The following is an 18253-nucleotide window of genomic DNA, read 5'->3' on the forward strand; positions in this document are numbered from 1 at the left end:
GGGAAGAACAAATTAAAGGGTGGGGGGCGGTTGGGAAACTAATCAAGTGAATTAGTTCCATAACAGGGATCCAGGAGCCAGGGGGATCCTGATATATGAGTTCAGCTTACCCTGATACAGAGCCCTAACAGTAAGGACATTATTATGCCTTCTGGACTGTAATGAAAGTTTATTGAGTGGGCAAGGTTTATGGCAAAGGTCAGTCTGATAGTACTTTATACATAAAATGAACACTGATAAGAAAAAAGCTGCTGTGAGTCCATTATTGCAGGCAGTAATTAAACTCAAAATCAGTCCACTGTATTTCATTAAATCTAAAATACTGCTGGTTGTTACTTATTATTTTATGTACCACTAAGAGAGAAAGCACAGCACCAGCTATAGCTGTAGGAAGCCACTGACTGTAAGATGCATCCAAGTCTCACAGATATCAAAACGTAGGAGGAAAGGGGTGAATTTTAGAATTTATGAATTATGGTGGTTGAAACTGAGGCCACTCAACTTTAAAGATCCCTATTAACCACAAAATTTTCACAGGAAAACAATCTTATGAACATACTTTGACATAACATTTTTTATTTAAACACAGAGAACTAACTACATGGATGTATTCCTACAGATAAAAGGTATAATCTAAGGAAAAGAAAAAAATTTTAAGAAAAACAGTATTACTACAGTAGTTAGGAAAGAATTTTGCAATTAAGAGCTTCTGATCATGGGAAGCTGGGTTTTGGTCTGTCGGGTGATCTTCGTTTACCTGCGAGGAAGTTGGTGCTTTTCCAGGACACAGTCCCAATGAACTCCCCATCTTCAGCCCTGCTTCCTTCAGAGTGTATCTGTCTGGCACTATAAAGAATTTTGATAACATGGTAAATGTAACTAACTCCTACCTCTTTGGGCAAAAGAATACACTGAAATTATCTTTCTTTGAAAATCAAGAATGTTAAAGAAGAAAACTGCAAAAAGATTATATATATTCTAGTTGTTTGATTTCAGATTTTCTTACTCTAGAACACATTATCCTTGTTATCTGTACAACAGTGCTAAGAGGCAGCTATGAATGTTCTAGATTCATACTTAATAAAAACCAGAAAGCTGCTGTTTGCAAGGATTATGTAATATTGTGAATTGATTCATGAATAATGGACTAGCTTCTTTCAAGTTTAAAGCTGCTATGGTAACTACCATGAACAGCTTGAGTAAATAAAGTCTAATAACAAGATGCATTACAGAGCTAAGAATCAAGTCTCCAGTTACAATGATAATTGGTGTCACAATAGAATTAACAAAACAAAAACTTTGATAATAAACCTGCAAAGAAGTAACTAGATCAAAACCATGACTAAAATGAGCATCAGTTAATCAGGAAGAAAGATATTTTACTTTAGAAAACAGAGGTGACTGAAATTTGGGGTAAGACTTTCTACAGAAAGTCTTCATAAGGAAGACACCTGGATGACAGTATGGTTTATAAACCAGTTTATAAAAGATACGTTCAGAATATTAGGTATTAGAAGTCACTGTTTATAAAGTAAATGTGTTGAGAAGGATAAATGGCATGATTATGTGTCAGCTTTTGAAGGCTAACAAAAAGATTTACCTGGACAAAGCAATTTTCCATTTTTATCAATAGGCCTCAGACAGCTGTTCTCAGCTGTAAATAAAAAGATGCTGGTTAGTGCAGCAAACAAACAAAAAACCCCAAAAGATGCTCTCCTGTGTTAACTAGCAGGAAGCTGAAAAACAAAAACAAACAAGAGACAAAAAGAAAACCACCCAGCAACAAAAAACCCCGTACAGGTCACCTTCCCTTCATGCAGCGGCATGGAACCACGAGCGCGTCTGCGCAAGGTGAACCCGTGCAGAGAAATCTCAATCAGAAAAACTGCGATCGCACTGTGACTTTTAAAATTTCTGTCAAAACATTAAAGCTCTGCCAGTTATATGTGTACAGTGAAATAAAAAATAGTAAAACTAACACTTACACTGCAATTTAAAACACTGGACATGGAGAATTAAAATGTTTCCTTTGCAAAAAACAGATCAAGAATCGTTTAAACAGGGCCTGCTTTCTTCTCGTACAGCTCACAGGACAGCGTGAGCAGCTTCTCTGCTTCCATGTGATACTCTTTCTACGTCTGGATCAGCTTCCAGTATTTTACACTTAGTACTTTCAGTGTTGTGAAATATCTCCAAGAGCTCCTTTAACATGAAGTTTTGTGCCAGCGTCAGTTCCTCTGGGATTATCTTCATACTTTTCGTCATGACCACTTTCCTCACTTCTGTGAGTTCACGCTCACTGGCTCCTCTGGCTGCAGACCTTGAGTCTCTTGAATGACAACAGCGTCAGCATCCCCAGTCAGCTATTTCTTCCTCAGCTCCATATACTTTTGTTTCTTGCTGGTACTTTCACTGTTGTTGGCTAGTTTAATTATCCTTTTTTTTTTTTTTAAATATCACTTGGGTTTTATCACTGGGAGAAAAGGAGGCCATAAACTACACACTTTGCTGTCCCATGTGGTGAAATGAACAGCAGCCGTGTACTGACCAGTTATTGACATGCTTTAAAGAGTGAAGTAACCTGGTCACTGATTACAGCTCAGTTCAGTCACTCAGTCATGTCTGACTCTTTGCAACCCCATGGACTGCAACACACCAGGCCTCCTTGTACATCACCAACTCCTGGCGCTTGCTCAAACTTATGCCCATTGAGTCGGTGATGCCATCCAACCATCTCACCCTCCGTCATCCCTTTCTCCTCCTGCCTTCAATCTTTCTCAGCATCAGGGTCTTTTCAAATGGGTCAGCTCTTCGCATCAGGCGGCCAAAGTATTGGGAGTTTTAGCTTCAGCATCAGTCTTTCCCATGAATATTCAGGACTGATTTCCTTTAGAATGGACTGGTTGGATCTCCTTGCTGTCCAAGGGACTCCCAAGAGTCTTCTCCAACACCATAGTTCAAAAGCACCAATTAATTCTTCAGCACTCAGCTTTCTGTATAGTCCAACTCTCAACTCTCATGACTACTGGAAAAACCATAGCTTTGACTAGACAGACCTTTGTTGACTGTGTACATGCTACTTCACAGTGATCTGCAGACTAAAGAGCTTATAGCAAAGTCTGTACTTAATGTGATGACTCAGTTAATATCTGATGGCAGCTGACATTTGAACCTTGCTGCTGGGTAACTGATAAACAATGAAATTCACCCATATCAGAACTGCACAGAGACTACCTAGATTTCAAAGTTAGGTGGTTTTTATGCTTAGTTAGTAAATGGATTAGGGCAAATGTGCTGTTTTTGAGGATGCGAAGATTCCCACTTTGTGTGAAAACACTAGGTTTTAATTCCAAACAGAATTATTACCAGGTAGGATATGAAGTTGGGGAATTCAAAGGAGTGGAGCGAGCCCTCTGAGAGGGCAGGAATGGCATGGGCCTTGGAAGGTCTAACTGTATCTGAGCAGAGCAGAGTCTCTTTGAGATTCCTGAGTTCTAGCCCTTATACTACAGTGATGTGAAGCTAGCACAGAATTCTAATACAATCTCCTTGACAACTGAAACAGCCTATGTTAAAGAGTTCTCCAATTTAAAAAATGCATTTAAAATACTGGGTTTTTTTTTTCATTTTCTTTTGACAAATGTCATGTGTTTTCTATGTGCCAGGCACTGTCCTAAAAGCTGACAATAAGCAAAACAGTCATGGACTCTGCCTGCAAAGAGCCTCATCTAATGGAGGGGATGGACATTCATTGCACAAAACATGGGCTTATAGAGTAAATGCCACAAAGGAAAGGACGAGGTGTTAGAGTCAGACAGACAGACGAGGCTGTGAAGTCAGGGACGACAAACATTAACATTTCAGCTGAGACCAAAGGAAAGACTGAAGTTAGCAGATGAAGAGTAATGAGGATGGAGTTCAAAGAGATTACAGAACTAAGAAGTCGCAGGGGTGGAAGAGACCTTGTGCATCAGAAAAACTAGGAAGTGAGCACAGAAGCGTGATGTGAACGACAGATGAGTGGAGGGCGAGGTTAGTTAGGCATTGGTCAGATGAAGGAGGCTCCTGTACCCGAGGAGCCCACAGGCAACACGTTACAAAGTACAAAGAGCACAACAAAGGGCTCTGAGCAGAGGGTGACATGATCTGACGCACCTATGTTTAAGAAGATCACTTGCTATATAAAGAATAGTTTGGAGGGGAGGAAGAGTGGAAGGGAGGTCTGTGACATGGTAAGACAATGAACTATTCATCTTAAGAAACCATATATTTTTAGTCAACTTTATTGAGATATACTTTACTTACAGTAAAACACATCTAGTTTAAGTGCACAGTTCAAAGAGTTTGATAAAAACACTCAGTAACCACCAGCAAATCGAGGTAAAATTTGCATCACCCCCCAAATGCCCTCATGTCACTTTGTAGTCAACTCCCCCACCCCCTAGTCCTGATCTGACTCTGTAACTCCAGCTTAGATTTTCTTTTTTGACAATTTCACATTGTAAATGCAATCCTAAGAGTACCACTCTTTCATGCTAGTTTCTCTTGCCTGGCATGATGTCTTTGAGATTCACCCACGTTTTGCATGGGTTCACTTCATTTATTGATAAACAGTATCCCATTGTCTGGAATTTGTTCACCTGCTCACGAACATCTGGATTGTTCCCTGTTTTGGGTTATGAACATTTATGCACAGTATTTGCAAGATTTGTATTTCAAGTTTTCTTGGATGAAAACCCAGAAGAATTGGTAAGTGCAAGTCTAAGTTCACAGGAAATAAGCTGGCTCTTTACTGAAGTGACTATCATTCCACACTCCCACCAGCAGTGTATGGGACTCCAGCTGCCCCACGTCTGACATTACTTGGTTTTGCCCGCATCTGAAGTTTTCATCATTCTGCGCGTGTCGTGATGCACCATTACGGTGTCACTTTGTTGGCCGATGATACTGAGCACCTTTCCCTGTGCCTGCTGGGTGTTCACAGGTGGAGTTTCTTTCGTAAAGCAGCCTCCCAACTTGAGCTGTTTGTCTTTTGATTAGGTGATAAGTTTTTTTTCTTTTTTTATGTATACTGGATGCAAGTCTATTGACAAATCCATGTTTTATAAATTTTTTCTCCCAGTTTGTGGCTTGTCTTTTCCAATGCCCTTTGAAGAAGTTTTAAATTTTGCAGTAGTCTAATTGCTTTCTCCTTCCTGATTTGTACTTTTTGAGTCTTTAAAAAAAAATTTCTTCCTTGTGGTAAAAGTAACAAAGATTTTTCTATGTTTTCTCCCTGAAATTTAATAGTTTTAGGTTTTAATATTTAAATGATGTGAGTTCATTTTTCACATGATGCAAGGCAAAGTTGGACTCGATCGATGTGAGTCTGAGTAAGCTCTGGGAGTTGGTGATGGACAGGGAGGCCTGGCGTGCTGCAGTCCATGGGGTCACAAAGAGTCAGACACAACTGAGCTACTGAACTGAAGGCAAAGTTGGAGTTTTATTTTTGCATTTATGGCTATCCAACTGGTGCAGCACTGTATGCTGAAATACCCCATAGAAATACCTTGGCACTTTTGTTGGGAGTCAACTAAGTGTGTTTGCATCTGTTTCTAGCTATTTCAATGTAGTTCTATCGAAAACACTTTAGAACATTTCCACATATGATCTCTGTTACATATTCTTCTTAAAAGAGCCCTTAAAAACATGAAAACTATTCTTAATTCACAGGAGAAACAGGTTGTAGGCCACAGTTTGCTGACGTCTGCTCTATGTATCTACTCTCATGACAACACACACTTGTTGATTTCTATAGTTACAGAGTAAGTCTTGAAATCAAATAGTGTAGCTCGTTCACTTCTAAGGAAATAGAGACTCTGAAAGCTATGCAAAGCAGCCAAAAAAAAAAAAAAAAAGAATTCTAAATACTGGTAAGGATATGAAGAAGCTGCAACCCTGATACATTGCCAGTGGGTGTGTAAATGCCTCAGCCACTCTGGAAAACAGTATGGCAGTTTCTTATAAAGTTAAACACAATTCTGCCATATGACCCAGAAATTCCAATCCTGTACATCTACCCCAGAGAATAGAAAACATATGACTACACAAAGACACAATCTTTACAGTAGAGTTATTCATGAAATCCCCAAAGTGGAAACAATCCAAATATCCATCTACTGGTAATGAACCAAGAAAATGTGATATATCCATACAATGGAATACTAGTCCACAAGAAAACGAACAAGTTATTGAAACATGCTAAATCATGGATGAATCTCAAAAATAATATAAGTGAAAGAAGCTAGTCATAAAAGACTATATATTATATGCTTCCATTTACATGAAATGTCCAGAAAAGCAAATCTAAAGGGACATTAAGTAGATGAATGGCCATTAGGGATCTGGAAATGAATGATCTTTTTGGAGTGATAGAAATGTTCTAAAACTGGATTGCTGTGATGGTTGTACGACTTTATATATTACTAATAATCACTGAATTACACTTAAAATGGATGTTTTATCATATGTAAATTATACCTCAAAAAGTTGTAAAAGAATACCTTAATGCCAAGTAAACAGTGAATTTGCAGAATGTTATATTCATTATGATAGAATATATATAAATGTAAAAATATAATATACACATACATATATATAAATGCTAAAATATAATATACACATACATATATGTATGGAGTATAATACACATAATACAATGTGAATTCAGAAACTAGATACACACCCAGATCAGATATACTGATTGAGACTGGGGAGGGAGGGCGGGAGGGTTAGAGCTGAGGAGAACAACGGGGCTTTATCTGTAATATCTGAAGGAAAAACAAACCTGGCAAGATGTTGACATTTGTCCATTTTGTGTGGTAGATACATGAGTTTTCCCTAAATCACATATTTTTGTATAAATACTCTCCCATATTTTTTCATTTAAAAATCAAAACAAAACTAAATTAAACCAAAAGCAAACATAAATGATTACCTAGTTCCTTCAATAATTTTAATTCCTTTATGGCTTTAATTCGAATATCAAACACCACCTAAAATAGAGAAATAAACTAATGACTGTGTATAAGTTAAAAACAATGGGAGGAAGGAAGGGAAATGAAGATTATCAGTGTGTGCATATGCAAATTATGAGTTACTAATTACCTGACGTTTAACAATTTTTGCACACTTGAAAAAAGTTATTTCCTTCCCTGAAATTCTTCCACAAAGTCAAAGGGAAAAACTTGGTTAAGTTTGTACCAAATTGATAATAATTGAACTAGAAAAGGCCTCCTACAGAAAACTTTAAAAACTAGACATAATAGTAGCAAAAGGCAAAAAAATAAAAAAAACAACTCACCTTTCTGATAGCAAACAAAAGACATTGGAGACAATCATATTTCTTTATGTCAAAAATGATGAATTTAGGGTCAATAAGCATTAATTATATAAAAATGTACTAATCCAAGAGTACTATTTAAAATTTCTATGTAAATTATCTTATTTTAGACTTTTTTTCTTTTTTAAAAAATTTAGGCTAATTGCCTCTAGGGCACAAAATGGTGGAAATTGAGGGATAAAGATAATCATAGACTCTTCTTTCCCACCAGTGCCCCACTCCCAGCTGGTCCCACCACCACTTCTGCTGTGCCAAGACAGAGCAGAGCCGGCAGTAACCAAGGACTGCACCAGCCTCCTGCTCAGGGTCAAAGAGGTAGGTCTCTTGAGCTATGCAGTGCTGACCTTATAGTCCCCACTACTGTACAAACAAATAGTAATGCACCTTAAGAAACTATAATTTTATATAAAAGAAAACATTCTAAGCTTTCAAAATGAAGTTACAGAAAAAATCTTAAGAGACTACATAAATATAAAAAGATGTTTTCTGAAATTTTGTTTAAGGAAACCAGTATAACAGTCTTAAATGGAAAAAAATGAAGAAATATCCTTTTTAACAGCAACTGGCTTTATAAAGAGCAGAGTATACCGTAGAACAATTTAAGATAAACTTTGTAAAATCCACACACCGAAGAACACAAAACCAAAACATATACCTGGCTTAAAAAGTACAGAAAAAACTCTTAAAAATAGCATTTCATAGTTATCAAAGTCAGGAGATTCCATGAACTAATTTAAAAAGGTAACTCTCACATTCTAATTCTAGGCTTTGGAGGGGAAAAAAGGCACATAATTTCTTGAAACGTGTCAAGGGCTAGCAAAGGTAAATAAGCAATAGTCAAATGTTACAAATAAAAAGGTGAGTTCTGAAGATTTATAAGTTTACTGAAATGACTGTTCCAAAAGATTAGGGTACTACTGCTTTCTAAACAAAATTCTATTAACTAAAAAACTGTCAGCCACATTTATAGTCTACTCACTGTGTTAAGAGTTGCTGATATTTTAACTTGCTCCTCTTCAGATTCTAATTGGCTTAAATTTTTAACTTGGAGCCAGTTGATCTCATTCACAGTATTGATCCATTTCCCTTGTTTTGTCAACAAACTGTAGGTAAAAAGACATTAAAAAAATATGTGTTCACACAGTCATTTTATGGATCAGAGAGGATTGGAAAATTCATGCTTTTCCTTAGGTACCACTTCCAAAATTATCCACTTAATGTGGCTAATTAAGGTAACCAAGTTCTACTGAGTTGGGCTTTTGAATGTTGACTATCTTTTTAGGGCGGTGTTAGTATTCTAGAGAGTCTATATTCATGATTCCAAAGTCTTTGCCTTATACAAATAATTTGATGCCACATTTTTCAAATAGAACTGTTGTAATTGAACGATCAGTTGTTAACTTCTACCTGCATACTGTAATTACTAGGGGAGCTTGAAAAAGGGATTCCTTGGTGGCTCAGACAGTAAAGCATCTGCCTGCAACGTGGGAGACCTGAGTTCCATCCCTGGGTCGGGAAGATCCCCTGGAGAAGGAAATGGCAACCCACTCCAGTACTCTTGCCTAGAAAATTCCATGGATGGAGGGTCCTGGTGGGCTACAGTCCATGGCGTGGCAAAGAGTTGAACACGACTGAGTGACTTCACTTTCACACCAAAAGCCCACCCACAGAATGCAGAAGTAGCTTACCAGCAGGACAGCACGCACACTGTGCAGACTGACCCGGATAAACACGCCACATCTAATGGATGTCACTCACACCACACACACTGTGTATTTGTATTTTTATTACAGAGGTTAAAAAAATCTATTATGAGAGCAGACGGCAGTGGAGTATCTTGTCCTAACAAGATTTTCCTACAGAAAATAGTAAAGGTTCTCGAGGAAGGAGTGACTTCTCATTTTCACAGAGGCACTGAATGGGCCAGCAGAAGGCCTCTTTGGGAGTATGTAGCAGAGCCGTTTGGAGAAGGCAATGGCACCCCACTCCAGTACTCTTGCCTGGAAAATCCCATGGATGGAGGAGCCTGGTAGGCTGCAGTCCATGGGGTCACGAAGAGTTGGGCATGATTGAGCAACTTCACTTTCACTTTTCACTTCCATGCATTGGAGAAGGAAATGGCAACCAACTCCAGTACTGTTGCCTGGAGAATCCCAGGGACGGGGGAGCCTGGTGGGCTGCTGTTTATGGGGTCGCACAGAGTCGGACACGACTGAAGCGACTTAGCAGCAGCAGAGCCCTAAAACACAATTCTATACTTCTTTTCAGTTATTCCACAATGGGACTCCACCTTGAGTCAGCAATCCTAAATATGGCAAAGCTTAAAGCACAAAGATACTCCCTGAAGACCACTTTCAAATAATGAAAAACTGGGTAATGACAAGGGTGCTAGTTAAAATATTTAGCACTTACTATGTGCAAACCCTTGTAAGCTCTTAACTCTTTCAGTTCTTACAAGTGTATGAAGCTGGTACTAATTATTATGCTCATTTTACAGAAGAATCTGGGCAGAAAGAGATGAAGTAACTTGCTTACAGTCATATTACTAGTAAGTGATAAAGCAAAAAACAAAGCCAGGCAGGTAGTCCCTGAGGCCTTGTCCCTGCCCACTCCTCACAGGAGCACAGGCAGGTAAACACAACACAGGTTATTATGCAGCCATGAAATGAGGTGTATGAAGAGACTTCAAACAAGAGGGGAAAGCAGGATATAACTATTTATCTACAAAATTGTCGCTATGGTGTTTAAAAGAAAAAAACCCTTCAAAACAAGCCCCCAGTTATTCGCACTCAGAAAGCTGACGGAGGTGGACACCGCACGAGTGCGCAGTGCACGGACAGGTACAGGTCTACTGTTCTGGGGCTCCTGTTTTCACCCCTGCGTCTCCCAAGTCCTGAAAAATGTACATTACTTTCTGAAAAGAAATATATAATAAAAGTTTAAGTTAAACAAACAAGCTGGGCAAATAAGTGTCTGGAAAACACTTGTTGAAAAGAGAGTGGTAAGTGTAATACAAAATAAACACAGTTCACAAGCGCCCTGCTTCTCTATGTCACAGCCACTAATAATAACACAGGGCCTCTGTGATCTAAGTGCACTCACAGCACTGGTAAAGCAGAAAACCGATTCACTGGTCATAACCTGAAGTCTTCAATGGATGGAAACTGGGGGGCTTAGGGTATATGATACACCAATCATAGAAATGTACTGGCACAGACATGGGTAACAAAAATGAAGAGAGGAAGCACTTTAAACTTCAAATGTGACTTACAGGAATCAAGGGTGATCTCCCCACATAACTGCCCTACCTGGGCGGCTGGAGAATGGCAAATAGGTTCTAACAAAAAACTGAACTGCCTTCTGAGATTCTTGTGACAAGACAGACAAGTCATAATACCCTTCTCATGAAAAATTTCGGGAACTTTCTTTGTGAGAATGTGCCCTCAGTCTTAAGATGAGTACTAATTAGAATTATTTGACAGGATTCTGCTTTATTGCCAACTAACCTACACTGTATGTAGCCTATACCTGTATTACTCAGTTACCACATTTACCAAATTACAAATAAAAAGAACCCACATTACAATATCATATTTTTCAAAAAAAAAAAAAAAAAAAAAAAAGAACAGTGTCATATTTTTCCAGGTCGCCTAACCAAGAACATTCCTATTTATGATATATAGAACACAATGTCTAGAAATAAAAAGAAACATTTAACTCTTATCATTATTAACAAAAAGCTTTAGAGTTCTAAGAAGTAGCACTGTAACTAAAATAGCTTTAAGAAGCATTCTCTTTTCAGCATGTTACCTGTCACCATCATGAGAGCCCTGGATTAAAACTGAGCTTCCGTTTCTGAGGCCTTGCTCTCTGAATGTCTTTTTCAAGTCTTCCTTGGGAATGGTGGTCCAGTTCTCTTCATCTCTAGATTCAGTGTTGTTGATTAAGATGACTCCCTCTGGAATTGCTAGAGCTGTGAATACAGTGCCTATTTCTGCATTAGATGGAAAGACATGTGGAGATTCTTTCAACTGCTGACACTCCTCTCCCTCACTGCTTGTTGCTACATGAAGAACATTTAAAAGCAGAGGTTCACAGTCGCTACCAGTTGGAATCTGGATTCCGCCAACCTACAACAATATCAAGTCAACCATTAGTACAGTTCATATTGGCCAAAGTTAAATCAACATAGTAATGCAGTAAAAGATGTTCATAGAATAATTCTCATTTTTTTTTCAAGTAAAATAAAGTTTTCACAAAATCTCCTTCAAGTATCAGAAGCACAGCTTTAGATTTTGAAGCTCTTAGCCATCATTTACTTTTTAGGAGACAGATCTCCAGTGGAGACAGACACATGAGTCCTCAGAGGTGGTTAAGACATGAGGAGGACCGAGGTCCATGGAGGGGTGAGACGCCCCTCACCCCTTTCTCGACTGTGCTCCCCTAGTCATCTCCACCTCTACTCAGTATGGCGTCCTGTCCTGCTGAGTCCGCATCCCGAGTCCGGACGGACCATCCTGGGCACCGAGCTCAGTGCAGTGGCTTATACCTCATGCCTGAAGGACACAGACTGATTACTCACCTTTGCATCTAGCTTCTGACACACAGCCTGGCCCCATGGAGATGTTCTACAACTATCCCTGAACATATGACCAGCACGGACTGGACTTAGAATTTATTGAACATTTCAGCACTCTTCTAATATATGTGCTGTCACATGTGCTGAATAAAATTTTATCATAGTAACTTAAAAAATATCCAAAACTCTCAGGACATTTCTTCAACACGTATTTACCTCCACCCCATTCCATACAAAGATGTCTTCTCCATCAGCGATTTCAATTTCACACAGTGTCAGGTCATCTCCTAGGAAGATGACAGTATCAGTGAAACTGTTCTTATGAGCCTCAAAAAAAGAAAATTTTTTTAAAGACAGAGCTCAAACATTTGTTTGAAAAAGCATTCTCATTAAGGGAAATTAAGAAAAAGGAAGTAATTATGGTTGTTATACTGATATTATTTTTTTATCTTTATTCCTTCCATCATACTCTTTACTTTTTTTTCGTCTTCATTTTCATTTTCCCTGAAATCTTTGTGAGCATGATAGCAGGAAAAAAGAATCAATATAAAAGGTCAACTGTACTTGACACTGTGAGTATAGAGAAGACTTACACATCACATGGTCCTCACTCCACCACTAATTAGCTGTACAGTCTTGTGGACTTCAAGCCTCTATGCTGTTTTCTCATTTATGAAATGGGGATAAAAGAATTTTGTGAAATCAAATGAGAATTTATACAAACACTTGTCTTGGTCTTTGGCTCCATAAGTCCAAGATAAATGTTACTGCTGTTACTGGTATTAATGTTTTGTTGTTGTTTAATGGAAATACTTTTAAGCTCTTAAAGTGCTTTTGTCTTGTTACCAAATCTGAAGTTGGGAACTGGCTTAAAAAACCAAGCTGTATTAAATATTTAAAGTTTCAAACAATTTTGCTCAGAAGTTTGTGGTAATATAAAAAAAATTTCCAAAGTTTTAAAAATTTTTGTTTAGGTGCTAAGAAAAGTAGTAGGTAGGGGGGAACTGGCCAAGAGTAGAAAATCATATGAGCCCCACAAAAAATGCAAATATACGAAATAAGTTGCTGTGTCTTAATATTTATCTTACCATTAAGTGTCTGGCAAACATGAAGTCCTGCTGGTACAAACTTTGCAACACTAAGAACCATATCTCCTTCCCAAAATTCTAACAGCTGCAGGATATGAATGAAAGAAAAAAAGACAATGAAAAATAACACAGAGATTACTTTTCCAGATAAAGTAAGGAAGAGCACTGTGCCAATTTCTTTATGTAGCTGATACAAACGAATACAACAATGCCTACCCAGCATCAAAAACGGGGGAAGAAGGCATTTTTCATCATTAACTTAGTCAAATCCAAAGACAGTTAATCTCACATCCATTAATGATGAAAGAAACTTGACAAACACAAAGAGCACAGTGACCTTCTCAACAACAACCATTTCTACTTAATTTATTGGAAGATCACTTTTATCAGAAGGCAAAGTGATCTGTGTGCCAGCCCAGGAATCCTGGTCCCAAAGAACAAAAATTATGTGTTTAATCAGCCCTATTCAGGGAGAAGCAGCACACATGAATATTCTTGCTTCTTGAAAGGAATGTCTCCCTTTGTAAATTTAAAAAGTGGCATTACCACTTTATTCAATAGATTAGCAGGGATTTTTTAAGTTTCTATCTCTAGGAGTCTAAGGACTGTGGCAACCTCACCAAAACAACATCACTCATAATGGTCAGTCCTATTCAGCCTCTCTCCACAGTATTACAAGACAGTTCTCTTAAAAAGAAACTTCAGGGACTTCCCTGGTGGTTCAGTGGAAGTCTTCAGTGGGAAGACTCCGTGCTCCCAATGCAGGGGATCCAGGTTTGATCCCTGGTCAGGGAACTAGATTCTACATGCCACAGCCAAGAGGTTGCATGCTGTAACTAAGACTTGGCCCAGACTAATGAACAAATAATAATAATAAAAAGAAACCTCATACTTACACATGAGCACTGAACTGTGTCAGCCGTACAGACGCCTGCCTGTGGGTTAATTCTAAGACAGCAGAGTGTGTGCAGGCATACAGCGCACACTCAGTCACATCTAACTCTCTGCGACCCCAAAAGGACTGCAGCCTGCCAGGCTCCTCTGTCCATGGGGCTTCCCAAGCAAGAATACTGGAGGGAGTGGCATTATTAGAGAAATGCAAATCAAAACCACAATGAGGTATCATTTCACACTGGTCAGAATGGCCACCATCAAAAAGTCTATAAACAATAAATGCTGGAGAGGGTGTGGAGAAAAGGGAACCCTCTTACACTGTTGGTGGGAATGCAAACTGGTACAGTCAGCCACTATGGCGAACAGTGTGGAGATTCCTTAAAAATCTGGAAATAGAACTGTCATACGACTCAGCAATCCCACTGCTGGGCATACACACCGAGGAAAGCAGAATTGAAAGAGACACGTGTACCCCAATGTTCATTGCAGCACTGTTTACAACAGCTAGGACATGGAAGCAACCTAGATGTCCATTGGCAGACAAATGGATAAAGAAGTTGTGGCACATATACACAATGGAATATTACTCAGCTATAAAAAAGAACACATCTGAGTCAGTTCTAAAGAGGTGGATGAAACTGGAGCCTATTATATAGAGTGAAATAAATCAGAAAGAGAAACACAATATAGTATATTAATGCACATATACGGAATTTAGAAAGATGGTAACGATGACCCTATATGCAAGGCAGCAAAAGAGACACAGATGTAAACAACAGAGTTTTGGAGTCTGTGAGAGAAGGCGAGGGTGGGATGACTTGAGGGAATAGCACTGAAACATGTATACTACCATATGTGAAACAGATGACGAGTGCAAGTTTGATGCATGAGGCAGAGTACTCAAAGGTGGTGCACCGGGACAACCCAGAGGGAGGGGATGGGGAAAGAGGTGGGAGGGGGGTTCAGGATGGTGGGACACGTGCACCCATGGCTGATTCATGTCGATGTATGGCAAAAACCACCACAGTATTGTAATTATCCTCCAATTAAAATGAATTAATTAAGAAACATACTGGAGTGGGTTGCCCTTTCCTTCTCCAGGGGATCTTCCTGACCCTGGGATTGAACTAGTGTCACCTGCATTTCCTGCACTGGCAGGAGGTTCTTCACCACTGCACCACCTGGGAAGCCCTAAGGTAACAGAGATGTACACTTAAAACACCAAAGGGCATGACTGGCATGAATCTAAACATTATGACAGTGACCAAGGCCTTCTCCAACTGAAACGTTACCCTAAGCAGGGTCAATCCCCAAGTCTACCTATATCAACACTGTCAGTGTTGGCTCAGAAATAAACTTTTAATAGAAAAATTGAGAAGTATTAGACAATTTTAGAAATCCTGATCCTGTATTAAAATATCATTCAAATCAACTAAAGTTAAAGAAATTGGCCTGCTTTTCTTTGTACAAGGGGAAACTCAAAAGAAAGCTAATAATTTTGATAAATGATACAGTTTTTCAGAAAATTCATTTATTTCTATGGGGGAGCGCTTCCATTTTCTATTGCTCTCTTCCTTGACAGGATGTAGTGTGGGGCAAAGTAAAATTAAGAAAAAGAAACAGTAGGGAAACCAGGGCTGGAGTTCGAGTTCTACTGCTAACTAAAGCCTGACCCTAGGCAAGCCATCAGATCTCTTTAAGTCACAATTTCCCCATCTTTAAAATGGGGCTATCTTGTCCTTCCGGAGTGGAAGAATCAAATGATACAATTTATATGAAAGCACTGTAAGCAAAATAAACAGCACTATTACTATTGTCATTAAAATACAACTGGATAAATGATTTGCAGACCATTATTATAACCATGTTTGTTTTTACTATAGACCAGTAGACATTTTCCTTCCCTTAGGAATCTTGTTAATAAATGTTGTTACACAATGAAAGGAAGAAAAGTTAGTTGCTTTTATTTGTTTAGTGGCTCTTGGCTTTAGGCAACATAATTATCTATATTTTTACTCCTTTTAAAAAGCAATTCTCTTTCATTTATTTTCCCTGAAACAGACAACCTTATACTCTTTCTCTCCCCCAAATTAAATACACCAGGCTTGCTTCTTCTCTGAAAACATGCTGACAGGACCCTTTGAGTCTTGACTGTGAAGAAGAGTTCTTTAAAAACACTGACAAGTGAGGGGAGACATTTGGGCCATCCCTCTATGGAAGTAGCAGATGTAGGATTTTCCTAAGCTGCTGTGATAAATAAATAGCTGAATCCTAAACAAAAGCTTAAAAACGAAAACCAGCTTGAGATGGACCTTAACATCTGTTAAGAGGAAGTGAGGCTAAATTACCTGAAATATTGATTGTCGAAGATCTCCTAAAGTTTTCCTTTTATCAAAGGTCAAATCCCACATGCTTTCTGTCTGAGACGCTACTGGGTGCAGAGCCCCATTGAGGAAATGATAATGGGGGCCGAGGTGGAGATGCAATTCAACAGTATTGTTTGTAGAATCACATTCCGCCCTTTAAAGAGGCATAAGAAACACATAAATGCCATGTTTTTATAAAAGATACTGTTTTATCTCAAACCAAAAATATCTGATTTACAATATAAAGAAGTTCTCCACTTAAGTAATTATAATTAACATTCTTTTCTTCCATGCTCCAAGATGACTCATTTCAGTTTCTCAATTAATTGCTCTGCCACCATGAATTCCAAGGAAAATGGTTTTAATGTATGCTGTGCAGTGTTACTCTGAACAAATATTGACACTTGAAATCTTCCAATCCTGAGATTATCATTACGAACAAAATGCTGGAAACATGCTCCTAAAACTGTGGTAAGCGCTGTGGCCCACCTGCTTCATTCTTTCTGGAACTATTAGCAATTGTCTGCTACTCTTCCCCAGTAGCACACTGGACACCTTCTGACCTGGGGAGCGCATCTTGCAGTGTCATATCCTTTTGCCTTTTCATACTGTTCATGGGGTTCCTGTGGCAAGAATACTGGAGTGGTTTGCCATTTCCTCCTCCAGTGGACCACGTTTTGTCAGAACTCTCCACCATGACCCGTCCGTCTTGGGTGGCCCTGCACGGCATGGCTCATAGTTTCATTGAGTTACGCAAGCCCCTTCGCCACGACAAGGCTGTGATCCATGAAGGGGTTACAACTTCTATTTTCCTCCTTACTTCCACTAGACCTCACAGACTCTCCCATAAACTATTTGAAGTCAGCCTCACGATCCCTGGAGTCTACTCTCTCCAGGTCATATGTCCTCAGCAGCAGCCTTGCGTCTGCTACACTTCTGAATCCATGGAGCTTCTGTGAGGCACTGCACCAGAAACACTCCAGAGCTCAGTCAGTGGAGAGCTAGATGACTCATCTGGCTGTAGCCACCACTCAGGTACCTCAGGCACAGTCTGGGAATGCGGTCAAAGGCACATTAGCTTTTGATGACCACAGTACAAAGCTTAGTGCTGACTGACTAAAAACCCCCTGGGTTGTTCCTGTTTTTAATACTAGCTGCTAATCCACACCACTCATGGAGGTTGGTTATTCTTCACACTTCAGATATTTGACTCTGATAAATTTTTATATTTTTAGTGCCTTGATTTTTGTTGAGATCTATTTCCTTAGATTTTAATTTGCTGTTCAATCAATTTATTTTTTCTCAGCTTCAAATCAATGATAAAAATGTTGAACACATACCTGCTATGTAAGCAGCCCCTTGGGTCTATAAGAAGACTGAAGGAACATCCATTTCCCTAATCCAGTACCCTATGGACCCACCAACCCAGAAAACAAATAAAAAACCAGTTCTTCACGGTCCAAGGTTAGACCTCAAAAGAAAAATGTTGAGATCATCAAGTTCTCACAAATCATCCATTTAATAACCCATTGTAGGTTTTCGCCCAAGACTGACATTGAGCCAAACAGTCTGCAGACCCCACATTTCTCCCTTTTGCCCATCTCTGGTGTGCTGTCACTACAGGCCAGTTCTCCACAACTACTTACACACGAGGGGGAGTTTTCATGACAGACTGTCTGTGCCGAGGAAATAACTAATTCAGTACAATCGCGTGCTCAGATTTCTCTAGTTTTCTTAGACTTCGATCCCTACTTAACAATGGCCATTTAAGTGTCATTATTTCATCTCTCACAGATAAGGGTAAATTCAAAGTAAAAGATACTCTCAGTATTAAAATTCAGCAGCTTATAACAAGACATTGGCATTAAATAGTTGACTTTTTTCTTCTTTAATTTTCATTACTGAATACTTAAGACCTCAATTATGTCTTTGCTCCCCAGAAAAA

General features: G+C 38.9%; 1 protein-coding gene across 11 annotated transcripts in view; it reads right to left on the minus strand.

Moving 5' to 3' along the window:
• The window catches only part of USP40 (ubiquitin specific peptidase 40), an 80570-nt gene that overhangs the window by 28450 nt on the left and 33867 nt on the right, over positions 1 to 18253 (minus strand). For all 11 annotated transcript variants that reach the window (XR_010660511.1, XR_010660514.1, XM_065916965.1 and 8 more), the window contains 8 exons: positions 16291 to 16462; positions 13049 to 13133; positions 12177 to 12247; positions 11192 to 11511; positions 8361 to 8484; positions 6977 to 7034; positions 1601 to 1654; positions 758 to 846 (listed from right to left, as the gene is read on the minus strand). Coding sequence is in view for 9 of the 11 variants with exons in the window: in XM_065916965.1 (XP_065773037.1) it covers positions 758 to 846; positions 1601 to 1654; positions 6977 to 7034; positions 8361 to 8484; positions 11192 to 11511; positions 12177 to 12247; positions 13049 to 13133; positions 16291 to 16462 (973 nt within the window). In the remaining 2 variants the exon portion in view is untranslated. The remainder of the gene's footprint in view (positions 1 to 757; positions 847 to 1600; positions 1655 to 6976; positions 7035 to 8360; positions 8485 to 11191; positions 11512 to 12176; positions 12248 to 13048; positions 13134 to 16290; positions 16463 to 18253) is intronic.

This window comes from Muntiacus reevesi, chromosome 1 (genome assembly GCF_963930625.1).
Source record: "Muntiacus reevesi chromosome 1, mMunRee1.1, whole genome shotgun sequence".
Taxonomy (NCBI): domain Eukaryota; kingdom Metazoa; phylum Chordata; class Mammalia; order Artiodactyla; family Cervidae; genus Muntiacus; species Muntiacus reevesi.